General features: G+C 49.8%; 1 protein-coding gene across 1 annotated transcript in view; it reads right to left on the reverse strand.

The window, feature by feature from the left end:
- Window positions 1–1,149: 1,149 nt before the first annotated feature.
- HS3ST2 (heparan sulfate-glucosamine 3-sulfotransferase 2) overlaps window positions 1,150–14,164 on the reverse strand; it is a 92,855-nt gene continuing 79,840 nt past the window's right edge. Inside the window, exon 2 of the mRNA XM_003998814.6 lies at window positions 1,150–2,531. Coding sequence (XP_003998863.3) covers window positions 1,913–2,531 — 619 coding nt within the window. The 3' untranslated portion in view covers window positions 1,150–1,912. The remainder of the gene's footprint in view (window positions 2,532–14,164) is intronic.

Here is a 14,164-nt window from a genome sequence, read left to right on the forward strand (position 1 = left end):
TAACTCTGCGGCTATCTGGGAATCGTGTCCCAGAAGTATAGTTGTCTGGAGCATTCCTGCCCATGTCCCCAGGCCTCCAACATCCATCCACCCACTCACACTTTCATCCATCAAACATTTGCTGTGTGCTATATGTTGGCAAGATACAACCTTGACCCTGGAGAAGCCATGGTGCACGGTGGGGCATTTCTACAAATAACACTAATCTAGTGTGATAAAAGCTGTGATTGAGACGTGCGCAAACTACCAAGTGAACACAGAAGAGTGAGCAGATAACCTGGTTGGGGAAGGCTTCACGGATATCAAGCAGGTGACACTTGAGTGAAGTCTTATGGAAGCTTCCATTAGCTGGAGACATGGGGTAGGGATAGAGGTTAGGGAGAGGAAGTATTCCAGGCAGAGGCTTAAGAGAGTTAAGAAAGACTGCAGGGAGTTAAGAAAAGGCACGGAGTTCTGAGAGTTAGAACAGAGCGAGAGGGTAGAGAAGGGGATGATGCAGAAACTATAGTTGGGGTTGTCTTGGCCCCATGCTGGAGGATTTGAGCTTTATTCTGAGGTCCCAGTACACACCCAAGGCAGGGTTGGGAACTCACACGCCAACAGGGGCCAGGCAGAGCATGTCCATCAGTGAGGTGGGCCACGTGGGGACTGAAGCTTGGGGAGCACAGGCTTCATCCAAAGGCGGCAACCGACTGTTGCCAAGTTCCCGTTAAAAAATAAATGGAAATCCCTATTTTTATATGAACACTCCCAAGTTTCAAATGTTGGAGATTGTTCCAAAATATCATGCTGGCCAAGTAAAAACATCTGACATCCCATCAGTCCCTGGGCTTCTAGTTTGGCACTTCAGATATAAAGCTTAAGCAGAGAGCTGACAGACTTCTGTTTCAGAAAGAGACTGTCTGCACAGGTCTCCACATGATGTTTCTGCAGCAGCCTCTGCCAGCAAGAACCTCCTCTCCCCATTCCCCATCTTCACGCCCTTGCTTCTTGTCCACGTGGTTTGTGCATCCCTCGCTGCCCTCCCGGAGCATGCCCGCCCCCCGCCCCTCTCCGGGACCCTCCTCAGCACTGACCCCTCATCTTACACAAGAGGAGCCGAATGAATGAGCTGTGCTCCAGGCCTGGCTTACAGAGAAGAGCCCAGCATTAAGGACACGAGAGAGCCATATTTATTTCACATGGACAAGCATGATTCCTTCGCATGCTGAACATGAAAGCTCGCGTGAGGCAAGTACCCGTAACAGCAGAATTAATGTGCTTTTGTCCATGGGGAGCAGGGTGGGTCACAAAGTGGTTTTTCAAAGACAGTTACCCTTCAAGCAGAGTGGAGACCACAGGCTTTGAAATCTCTGGTTTATTTCATCATCAGAGGGTCTGTCTCCTAGGAGTGGCCAGGGAGTGCTTCGGGCTCTGCAATGTCTCGATGAGCGGCTAAGGTCAGGAGGAAGAGGATGGTCTCCTATCCCACCCCCCAGGGAGGCTAGGGAGAGTGAAGCTCAGAGGGGAGGTACATGCCACTCGGAATTAGCAAGCCCCCTCCGGGGTGGACAGTGACAGGGGCAGACTGCTGCGTCTGCAGCAACAGAACCATCACCACTTACAGGATCTATCATAATCAGAAGATCTGCTCTTAAAGCAGTTTCCCAAGGCCTCTCGTGGGCGGAAGGGAAGTGATTCGGAATGGACTGGCCATGCCAGAAGCAGGTCAGCTTTGCCGAGACAGACTGGGGAGAGCTAGTGGCAGGGACCCCCCGGTCTCGTGGCCTTAGCTGGGCTTCCCAGTTCCAGGATGATGGAACCCGAGCTGGGAGAGGGGGCTGGAGCGTGGGTCTGCCGGGGGCCGAGGCTCACAGGCTGGACGGGCAAACCCCACGGAGGAGACGAGGAGGAGCCCTTGCATGTCTGTGGCTCACTCCCACCTGAAGTCCTGTCCAACAGTTTCATAAAATTTAATATTATAAGGTCTATAAAATTCCCGCAGCTGGTCTATCACTTCAGGGTCGATCTGTACATGAGTTCTGCCTTTCGATTTGCCCAGGCACCGAGGCAGGAGGCTCGATTCTGTTTTTCTCAAGCAAGGGAAGCCTTTGGTCTTGTTGAAGTAGAAGTGCTTGTCCGTGATGAACCTCTTGATGCCCAGAAAGTCCTGGACCCGGCCCATCTCGCCGGCCGGGTCGGTGATGAGGCGCTCGCCGCTGACGAAGTGGATCTGAGCCAGGGGGAAGTACCGCAGCCAGCTCTCCAGATGCAGCACATACATGCCAATGCGGATGGCGTTCCACGACACGTCCACCTGGCCCAGCGTGCGGTTGCGGAACGAGAGGCCCTCGAAGGTGGGGATGTCCGGCTTCTTGGAGAGCGTCTGCGTGTAATCCGAGATGGCGCGGGTCACCGGGTTCCGCACGACCACGATCAGCTTGGTGTCTCGGGACATGTTGAAGATGCGTCGGGGGGCCTCCTGGGTGACGAAGTAGCTGGGCGTCTTCTCCAGAGTGATCTGGCTCTCGAGGGTCCGGGGCATCAGGCTCCTGTGGGGCAGAAGCAGCGCAGGGTCAGATCATTTCCCTACACCCTGCTCCCTAGTGGAGGGCCCCCGCCCCCCGACCTCGGTGACATTGGAGGTCCGCCTGCATTCACCTGGTAAGGAACCCACTTTAAGAACTAGTCTTTCAGCAGGCTTGACGTTTACAATAGTATACCACGGCCTATAATCGCTACGCTGTATTAGATCTCCAGTGAGGGACCCACTTCAACTCATGCTGGTTGTTTAAAAAATTCTTTAACAGGTTTGCTTTCAGAGAGGAAACAACCTAAATGTTCATCAGTATGGGTTAAATAAATGATAGAACAGCCAGTTAATAGAATCAGGTGGATCTGTGTGTACAAATAGGGAATGAGTTCCAAGGTACGTGTTAAATAGGCAAGATATATATAGCACATTCACCTCAGGAAGGATATACAAGAAACAATAAAAACGTTTGTTTCTGGGGGAGTCTTGAGGTGGGGGCAGAGTGAGAAGGTGAGGGATAAGTATTTTTTTTTTTTTAAGTAGGCTTCACCCCAGTGGAAAGCCCTACAGTATAGATAGGGCTTGAACTCATGACCCTGAGATCAAGATCTAACCTGAGATCAAGAGGTGGACACCTGACTGACTGAGTCCCCAGGTGCCCCAAGAATTACTTTTTGTCTAAAAAGCAATTTTTATTTTTTGTATTTGTATTTTATGCTACTTGAAAATTTTAATGTCGTTTATTACATATTCAAAAATATATTTAGTAGGAAGCTACTAAATATTATTCCGGTGAAAGACAGTTCTCCACATATATTAAGAAAACCTTTTTGGGGCAAGTCTTGTATGAATAACAAGTGTTTTAGAAATGCCTTCTGATGTCTTTTTCTGCTGGAACACATCTGAACTACATCCTCGGTATAAGCCTGAAATAGCACGGAACTCCAGTCCTGTCGTGCCCTCAGCAGGAAGTCAGGTGATGCAACCTCTTGCTCCCTTACTTTTTAATTTCCTGGTTGTGCTTAAGACTTTAAGGGATGATGGTGGGAAGCTCTGAAGTCTCCTTCCCAGATGTGTCTCCTTCAAGCCTTGCTGGAGGGGAACACCCTTGGCTCCCAGTTTCTACTTCTTTCTGAAGGTTGTGTTTTGCACATTAGACCACCCAAAGAATTTTTTTAAAAATGCAGATGTCTGGGACCCGTCTTAGATGAACTAATGAGAAATTTATGGGGTGGGTACTTTTCAAAAGCTCTTCAGATAGTTCCAGTGTGGAGGCAGAGTTGAGAACCACCACATCTTTTCCCCACCGTGACTCACCAACCCCCAAAGCATTCATCATCTTCACCTTCCTCTGGCTCACACATTCCTAGTTCCTGGTCTTCTTCCCAGGTCCCATCATCATCTCCATCCAATAACCCAGCTTCACAGTTCTTTAACCCAAGTCTCCATTTTTCTCCTTACGTTTGGCAGCTCCTCCTCATGGCCATATCTTGGGTCTTGTCATTGGAATTGACCTAGTTCTGAAATGGTTCTCTCTGAAATTCCACTCTAGTACCATGGGATGGGCCAAATGGTGACCCTCTGAAAGACATGTCCACTCAGAACCTCCGAATGTGACCTTATTTTTGGAAAAAGAGTCTTTGCAGATAGAAGTTAGTTAAGGATCTCGAGATGAGGCCATCCTGAATCCGGTGGGCCCTAATCCAATGAGCAGTAAGTAGCCTTACAAGAGACAAGCAGGGGTGAAGAGAGAAGGTAATGTAAAGATGAAAGCAGAGTGCGGAGTGATATACGTACAAGCTGAGAAATGCCGAGGATTCTGGCAACCACCACAAGCTAGTCGTTTTAAACCACCCCGTCTGTGGTCATGTGTTACAGCAGCCACAGGAAACTAATACAGGCTATACCCTTATTTCTTCCTACCTTTATTTAACACAGTCTCAAACTCACTATACCTGATCTTGAAATTCATCTGACTCTCTCTGATTTCATGTTCCTCCATGCCTGCTCCGGACCCATGAATAACTTGCAATAGCGTCACGGTCATGAGCATCCTCCTCCTCGTCCACTTCCTTGTACTCTGTGTTCTCCCATCGCTAGCAATGTGTCCTTCCAACCTCTCATTCTCTCCCATTCTGTCCTGGGGATGACAAACAGCAGCAAAGGAAACCAGTGACCCTGACAACTGGATCCTTGATATGCTTATGAATTCTAGCTTCAGTTGAACTCTCAAACACTGCTTATTTTTTATATTTACCTCTCAAGTTCGTCAAAGTGCTCTACCTTCTCACCATGAGCTCCCAACTCGACCCCTGTTCCTCCGCATCAACACACAGCTAGTCTCCACCACTTACACATCAGCTCCTTCAACCTTCCTCTCGTCCACCTTCAGACTGTTACCTGCACCCATCCTGCGCCCCTCCCGCTGGTCTTGGAGGACAAGGTGGCCTCCCCTGTCCACCTGTGCTCCTAGATCCTTGCCCCTGGTGCTTTCCCCGCAAACCTGCACATTACCCCCCGGAACCTTCAAATTCACCGGGTACCTGACGGGCTGACACGACTGGTATCTCGTTTCCAGGCTCAAGGTCCATAACGGACCCTTGTGAGTTGGAAGTTTGAGATTTATCAACAGGGAGTAGGCCATTCGTTTTTAACAATAGGATATCGTCATTAGCAAACAATCACAAGTACACATGACTAGAATTCTTTGGCTGGGTTTTCTTAGAAACGTGGCTGTATTATATTATGACCTGACCCACACTGTAAATAGGTGTTGGCCTTAAGGACAAAAGCAGATGACATTATATAGATGTGACTGCATTTATTTGTAAAACTTTTGAAAAATATTTATTTTTGAGAGAGAGAGAGAGAGAGCGTAAGGGGAAGAGGGCAGATAGGGAGACACAGAATCTGAAGCAGGCTCCAGACTCTGAGCTGACAGCACAGGGCCTGACGTGGGGATTGAACTCATGAACTGAGAGATCATGACCTGAGCCGAAGTCGGACGCTTAACTGACTGAGCCACCCAGGTGCCCCGTGATGGTGCATTTAAAGTTAAGGACTTTCCAGGGGCACCTGGGTGGCTCAGTCAGTTAAATGTCTGACTTCGGGCTCACGGTTCGTGAGTTCAAGCCCCGCATCAGGCTCTGTGCTGTCAGCTCAGAGTGTGGCGCCTGCTTCAGATTCTGTGTCTCCCTCTTTCTCTGACCCTCCCCTGCTCTCACTCTCTCTCTCTCAAAAATAAATATTAAGGACTTTCCAAACCCTATGGGGGTTATTGATACAAAGGTTTTCTGCAACACCAAAAAGTTGACCTGACAAGCTACTAAACAGATTTCTGTGCATTACCCTTTAAGACACTAAAGGATACCCGAGAGAGGAAGCGCAGGTACGGCATTTCCCAAGCTTATCTAAGGATACTTTTGCCAGGAACACCAGCGAATGTCTCTCTCTGTTACCAGTTTGGGAAATTCTGCCCAATTCCAGTGATCTCCGGAGAACCACATCATTCCCCCAGCTGTCCCCCAAACAGAAGCTCCACCTTGCCAATTCCTCACTGGCATATCGGCTGCAAAACCGAGTTACAAATACTAAGGAGGCACTCACACCAGACTGTAAACGGGATCGCGCAGCCCTGATCACACCACGAGTCGCACGGCTCCTGTGCCCTGCCACTTTCTCCACCCCTTACCTGTTTCTCCTGGGGTCGCTAGCGTCGAGTGCGGGGGGCCTGTGCGAGCACAATGTGCAAGAGACTCTACATGCCTCATTGCTCTTTGCACAGGCAGGTGTTGGGGGGCATCAGACTTTTCCTAGAGGCTCATGTTTCCTCCTCATGTCATTGTGTAAATTCTGCTTACCTGTTTCCGGCCGCTAAAAACAGCTGGACTTTTCTCTCTCAGCTTCGGCCTCCTTTCTTTACACTGTAGCTCTGCAAAAGTGACGGGAAGAACTAACACTCACAGTCTGGACTCACTCACCTCCCATCTGTTATTTTAACCTGCTCAGCGGCAATTTTCCTACATCTGGCAACAGCCCCCAGATTTCTCTTGGAGGAACTACCCCTCCTGCTTTGGATTAAAATCTTGGCAGGCCCTGGGGTGGGTGCGTGACTGGAGTTAAGACGATCAGTGCCAGTTGGGTCATGAAGACTAAACACGTATCTTTCGGACTGGAAACCGTTGGGCTGAATCCTCCAACCAGGCACGGGAGCCTGGAAGCCTCCTCACCGGCCTCTGCTTCCAAGTCCCTGTGGCCGTCTTCACGCTCACCCCGTCCGAGACCCGGTTCTTCCGTGCCCTGTGAGTCCGTACATGTCCTTCCGATAAAGGATTACTAGTTGAAGTCAGTGAGAGTTGGTTTCTGGTGCTGGCGCCCCGAGAATGCAAATCTTATCTTTTACAACCCGGCTTCCTCTCTGTGGAGGCCACGCTCCCCTAAACTCCATGAGGGCAGGGAGCCATTCTGGATCTTCCCAAGGGTCTAACTCGCACTCCCTCCACTCCCCGCGATCTCCCAGGCCGACCTCACTCCTCCCCCGGCCTTTAACCACCACTGAGGAGCTGCTGACTCACAGGTCTGTAACTGCCGATCCAAATTGCCCATGCTCCAGACTGGGACGCCCAACCCTCTGCAGACTGGACACCTCACCTCAACAACGAACTCCCCATTTTCCTCCCCAAACTCACTTCTCTCTTTTGCCTGTCCTTGCAGATGATGTCGCCGTGAATCCACTCACAAAGCAGAAAACCTTCACAGTCATTCTTGACTCCTTCTCGCATCTAATGTTCTTCGTTCCAGAAAGTTTTCAAGTAGGCCCTGCCTCTCCCAGCCCGCTCACACAGCCTCAGGCTCTTGTCATATATTTCTGCCTGACCTCCAGGCTTCCACTCTCTCTTCCCTTTCAGTCTCTTCTGCATCTTGTGTCCACCAGGGAAATCTCTCTAAAGCAAATCCAATCTTATCAATGACCAACTCTTCTTTTGAATAAAGCCCGTATTCCTTGACTTGGTACTTAAGGCCACTGCCTTGCCTTTCTAGAATTAATCTCTTGCCACGTCCTGGCAACCCAATGCTCATGTCATGCTGAATACAAGATCCACTCCCCAGAGCAAGCCATGTGCTTTTGCAACTTGCTGAGTTTTTTGTTTTTAAGACTCTGGATCATCTTTCTTTGTCTCTCTCACTCTAGTGAACACTGACTCATCTCTCCAAGTCCGAACCAAAAGTCACACCCTCTGTGAACCCTTTCTTGTAATTTCATGACATTTGGTGCACCCAACTGCCAGCACCCTCGTCCCATTGTGCAGAACTTAGCAGATATGCATTCACTTATATCACCACATTGTCAGCAACTTGGGCATGTTTCTCATTTGTTTTTGCCTTCCTAGCACAATACCCAGCAAACCACAGGTGCTCAGTAAATGGGTCAAAGATCCAGTGTCAAAGGCAAGTGCCTACTGAGAGGTCGTCTTGAGTCCTCACAAGTTACCAGTGTTAGTTCAGGAAGCACAGCCTTTTCTGGGCATTCTGGCCTTGGGCAGAGGACGGTTTCAGTAGACAGTCCTGGGGAGGGGGGATCACGGTGCCATTTTCAAGATTTTATCAAGGCCACAGGCACTCAGGCACAGAGACTGGGGGAGGTCCAGGCTCTGCTTCAACCTAACCTCCATATCTAAGAAGGTGAAATGAGATGTAAGAAGGAACACATCTTGTGCCCTTTCTGGTTTGCTACCTACACCCCGTCCTTCGCCCCGGACTCCCACGGTGATGGGTGAGAACCCGGCTGTGGTCAGTCTGCAGTGAGGCTACGGGCATGGGGGGTAAAGTCATGGTGCCCACTGGGACCTCCTGCAGGGTTTTTGGAGATATTTAAATGGCCAGACCCCACACCAGACTATTTAAATCAGAAACTCTGGAAGTGGCCCTGGACTCCTGCAATTTGAAAGCCCTCCAGATGATCCCAGTGGCTCACCAGGGCCAAGAACCACTGTTGCTTTAGCCACTTAGCCTTGAATACAGTTGTTCATGAGTATTAACTGGGGTGCACATTACAGAAAAAAAGTCCCAGGCCCCTCCCCTGTACATTCTGATTCAGTGGGTTCCCCATGATTCTTACCATCAGAAAAGCTTGGGAAGCGCAGCCTTATTAAAATGGGCTCCCACAAGTAATGTGATTATGTTCATTACTCTCTAATATATGTTTACTTGTATGTTTAGGCCTCTGCCCATCCCCACCCCTAACCACTATTCTCTTGTAAGTTCTAAGAGAATCGGGTTGATGTCGGTCTTGTTCCCTACTCTCAGCACCAAGAAGACTGGCAGGTGGTAGGGGGTACAGAAAAACAGAAAGTCAGGGCTTTAATGCGGGAAGAGTGAGGAAGAAGCCATTTGTAAGTGCCACTGGAGACGTGGGCCTCTTCCCCATGCAGACAAAGTCTGTACTCTTACCTACTTCCTCAGGGAAAATCACAGACTTCCTGAGGACCCCACCAAAGAAAAAGAAAAAAACATCTAACTCTCTTGGCAGCTTGAGGCTGGAGAGGGTTTTTTTTTGTTTTGTTTTTTTTACACCTACCCCGTGGGGCAGAGACCACTCCCTGGGCCCCCACTGTCCACACAAGAGACATCCTATGCGTGTCCGCACACGGGAGCCTCAGCAGGGCCTCCCTGGGAACTTGGAGTATGAGCACACCTCTGATCATTACCGAGAGGATTCTCTGGAAGATTTCATTTTCTACTAAATCTATGCACTCCATGTATGTGTTCTGGAAGCCTGGCTGCCTGGGGGACTTGGGTGATTTATTAGCTCCTAACTGGGCAACAGGCTCCTTGAAAATCATTGCAGTCTCCAGGGGGATAATTAAGAGTGGAAGAGGAGGAAAAAGGCTTTATTGCAGGAAACCGGTTCTTAAAACAAAACCTGCCAACCCCCCCGTGTGCTGAGCCCAGCGCAGGCACAGCACCTGTGGCCGTTTCTCCTCATCTGGTTGAGAAGAGAAATGACCACTTCCTTCCAGGTCCATGGCCCCGAATCCTCACACTTAGGTGACCCTGGAGCAAAACATGAAGTCCCAGCTTGAACTCCATCAACCATTCTTCACTGCTCACAGGATAAAGGCCTTGACAGGATTTATGTGGCTCTTCTTAATCTGGCCCATGGCTACCTGGGCGGCCAGCGTGGTCTATTCAAGGCTCTCCCCACAAGACTCTATTTCGTGCTAAGGGACCTTTTACACATCGTATCCTTTGGGCGACGTCCCCTGCAGCCTGTTGGGCGAAACTTCAGCTCTCAACTCATCACCTCCACCAGGGAGCCTTCCAGGCCCCCCTTCTTTTCCCCTTCCTGGAAGACTTAGGCATTTGCTACACTTGTGATTTTGTGGTGTATCCACTACGGATACATGATCTGTGTCTATCAGAGCCCTAGAGTGTAAGGTCATGGAAGGCAGGCATCATGACTGTCACGTCTCTACATCGACAATGCTTATCCTACATCTGGTATACACTCATGTATTCAAGCATTATTAGGCACCTACTGTATGCAAGAGATACAAAGATAAGCAAGCCTCTATCCTCTGGGAGTTAACACAGCCTTGTGGAAACAGGGGTGGGGGGAGGGTCCTCATTTCCCAGTGGGAGGGCTCCCTACCTGAACTTGGCTCCCTACTAGAGCTGTGGGGGAGGGGGCGCAGGGAGGAGGGTTTCTTTTCTCTGGCAAGAGGGCCTATGCCCGAACCCACTTTTTCCTATAGGCCATCAAGGTGCTGGGCAGTGGGCTTTCCCAGATAACTCCTGGGAGCAGCTGGCATCTCCTGTAAACAGCAGCCTGCCTGGTGTCCCAGTAGTGTGATTACCCCCCAACTGGCAGGGCTGTTCCCCCATAAGAAGAGAAGTTGATGGAGGTGTGGGGGCAAAATCCCTTCCCTGGAGCATAAACCCAGTCTAGCCAGGCCCCGGCACATCTCTCAGTGTGACGGTCAGAAAACAGTAACCCCACACTTGCCTCTTCTATTGAGACCCTTGGTGTGCAAGTTTCCCCAGTAAAGCCTATTCTTTCTTCCACACCTCGTGCATTGGGGAATTTGTCCCGGGTCCTGCCATGTGACAGACCAGAAAAGGACTCTCCTTATGTGATACACAGAGATGTTCACGGGGCAGTGGGCTACTCTAGGGGCTGGTTGTGACTATGGGATTTGGAGTCAAAGAGCCCTGAGTTTGAGTCCTGTCCCTTGCTACCCACAGAAACGGGGGTACAGCTTATTTCTCCGAGCATATAATGTGCTCCAGGCTCATCCACGCTGTGACAAGCGGCAGGGTTTCTTTCCTTTTATATGGTTGAGGGGAATAAGTCTGACACGGAAAGACAAATACCATATGATTCCCTATGTAGAACTTAGAGAACCAGAGAGTAGAACGGTGGATGCCAGGGGAGGAGGGAGGGTGCAAGGGGGAGACGTTAGTGAAAGGGTACACACTTGCAGTTAGAAGACGAATTAAGTCCCGGGGATCTAATTACAGCATGGTGACTCCAGTTAACAATACTCTATTGTACACTTGAAATTTGCCAAGAGAGTAGATCTTAAGTCTCAGTGCACAGACACACACATGCGTGCACACGCTGGGCAACTACATGAGGTGATGGATATGTTAATTAACTTGATTGTGGTAATCATTTCACAACGTACACATGTATGAAATCCTCACATTCTGTATCTTTTTAAAAAAATAAGGCAACAAGGGGCACTGGGTGGCTCAGTAAGTCAAGCCTCTGACTTTGGCTCAGGTCATGATCTCACAGTTCGTGAGTTCGAGACCCACAATGGGCTCTGTGCTGACAGCTCGGAGCTTGGAGTCTGCTTCAGATTCTGTGTCTCCCTCTCTCTCTGCCCCTTCCCCACTCACACTCTTTCTCTTAAAAATAAACATTAAAATACAAAAGAAGGCAACACACATTGGCTGTCCATATGGTCTGCTTATGGCTTTTTCCTTCAGATTCACATGTTGAAGCCCTAACCCCAGCCCCCAATGTGATGGTCTCTGGAAGTGGGGCCTGTGGGAGGTAAGGAGGTCATGAGAGTGGAGTTCTCACAAATGGGCTTAGTGCTGTTATGAGGAGAGAAACAAGAAAGAGGATCTCTTCCCACTCCCATAATATGTAAGGATCCAGCAAGAAAACCAGAAAGAGAACTCTCACCAGGAACCAAATTGGCCGGCATTCTGATCTTGGACTTCTAGCCTCCATAATGGAGAGAAGCAAACAAATGCCTGTTGCCGAAGCCCCCCTACCCCTCCACGGTAGTGTTGTCACAGCAGCCCAAGCTGACAGAGACGCGGTCATTGACGCCCTGGACATAAGCTAGCGCCTGCTGCACAGTGGCCGGGGGGCCCAAGCGGTTCTCGGCTCTACGGGAAAACTGCCTCCCTCCGTCTATACGTGAACTCCAAGAGGCCGCCACCCTCACTATTCCTGCTTGCGGGCAGAGGAAACTGGGGCACCGAGAACCAACGTCATCGCCAAAGCAACAGCAAGTTGCAGAATCTGGATTCAAGTGTGACTCTAACACTAGAAGAAAACGTGAGAACATAAAATTAATCTTGGCACAAGGACAGCCTTTCTAAGCATGAGACAAAAATCATGAAGCAAGAAGCTGAGAAGTTAGACCTCGTGAAAAATGCAAGTCTCCGGGATGGGGGGAAAAACCCACCACAAATAAAATAGAAGGACAAGGACCCCCTGGAAAAATATTTGCAGCATGCGAGACAGGGAAACGATGGGATGACTTCATCTATATTGTTTCAAAGTTCTGGCAAATCAATCAGAAGAGGAGAACCAGCCGGTGGAAGAAAGGCCCACAGGTCACAAGAAGAGTTAATAGTAAAAGAGCTCGAATTAAAGTAAATACATGAAAAGATACTCTCCATCTCTCGCAATGTTAAATGCAAATTAAAACCATGACGAGGGGTACCTGGGTAGCTCAGTCGGTTGAGCCTCCGACTTTGGCTCAGGTCATGATCTCAAGGCTGGTGGGTTCAAGCCCTGCATCAGGCTCTGTGCTGACAGCTCAGAGCCTGGAGCCTGCTTCTGATTCTGTGTCTCCCTGTCTCTCTGCCCCTCCCCCCCCCCCCCACGCTAGGTTTCTCTCTCTCTCTCAAAAATAAACATTAAAAATTTTTCAAAAAAACCATGATGAGATATTACTCACTTTTAACACTGCAAAAATGTATTTTTAAAAAATGATAACAGTTACTGCTGGCAACGTGTTGAACTAACAAGTACTCTCCAATATCCGTAGGAGTGTTGATGGGTGTGGTCTTCAGGAGGGCAAGTAGAGATTGCCTTGCCAAATGCAAAACTCACCCTTTATTTTATTTTTTTAGGCTTATTTGAGAGAGCGAGCGTGCACGCACACGAGCAGGGTAGAGGGAGAGAGAATCCCAAGCAGGTTCCGAGCTGTCAACGCAGAGCCTGATGCAGCACTCGAACCCTGAGCCGAAATCAAGAGTCGGATGATTAACAGACTGAGCCACCCAGGTGCCCTAAAATGCACCCTCCAATCCAGCAATTCCACTTCTGGAAATTTTCTTTACAGGCAGGTGAAGGCCTGTGTGCATGGATGTTTGCTGCAGCATCTGGGGCAGAGATGGGGAGACCTGACCAAAGACCCCTGCTCCTCCCCCCAGAGCAGAGCTGTTTCTAGAGGGCAGCTGCCCAGCCAAGGACCACATTTCCCAGCACCCAATGCATCTGCGAGGGGCGCTGCACCTGGTTCCTGCCGCAGACAGTGAGTAGAAACGCAGTGTGCGACCTTTAGCCAGGCTCTGTGCTGTGCTCACAAGGTAGATGCATCCCTCTCACTGTCCCTTCTGTCCACTAGCTGAGTGCAGTGAACTCCTGAGGTCCCAGAAGAGGGATGGACTGTAGTGCAGAATGGGACCTTATTTCCACCTTTCCCTTTCTGCTGCTCAGTGGGTTTTTCTTTGCCATAACCATGTGTTCTTTGTAGTTAAAAAAAAAACCCAAAACAACCAGCTAATTAAAAATGACGTTAAAAAGTCTCCATTGATACCATTTAGGAAGAAGATGGCCTGGATGGTAGCGGTTTTGTGCGGCAGGCAGGGGGAAAGGAAGCATGTTTGGAGGAGCCGAGGTGTGGGTGGGAAGCAAGGCTGTGGGAGGCCCAGAATGTTCAGCTCCGCTCTCAAGAGGGAGGAAGTGTGGCCTGGGTGTTGGATGAATGGTTTTTGCTGCTGCGTGTATAGCTCGGTAAGTTTCCAGGCAACTGGACCTCAATTTCTCAGGGACCATGTGTGGCCAGCCTGGCCTGACCTTGGGGACACTATCAGGGCGCCTTCTGGGGGTAACTCCAGATCCCCACCTTCTTTCTCAGTCTGGGCTTGGCTCCTTCCCTACACTTAAGCCCACCTTCCCTTCTCCTTGGGGGTGGGTCCCTTCAATCAGTGCTTTTCATACTTTGATGTGCATCCTTTGAGCCACCCGGAGGTCTTGCTGGAATGCACGTTCCGATCGGGGAAGGCTAGGGAGGGGGCCTGAGATTCTGCATTGCTGACCAGCTCTGCACTCAGGCTGACCTGCTGGTCCGTGGACCACAGTGTGGGTAGCAAGGTCTTACAGGAGTCGTGGTGACACTG

This window comes from Felis catus, chromosome E3 (genome assembly GCF_018350175.1).
Source record: "Felis catus isolate Fca126 chromosome E3, F.catus_Fca126_mat1.0, whole genome shotgun sequence".
NCBI classification, from domain to species: domain Eukaryota; kingdom Metazoa; phylum Chordata; class Mammalia; order Carnivora; family Felidae; genus Felis; species Felis catus.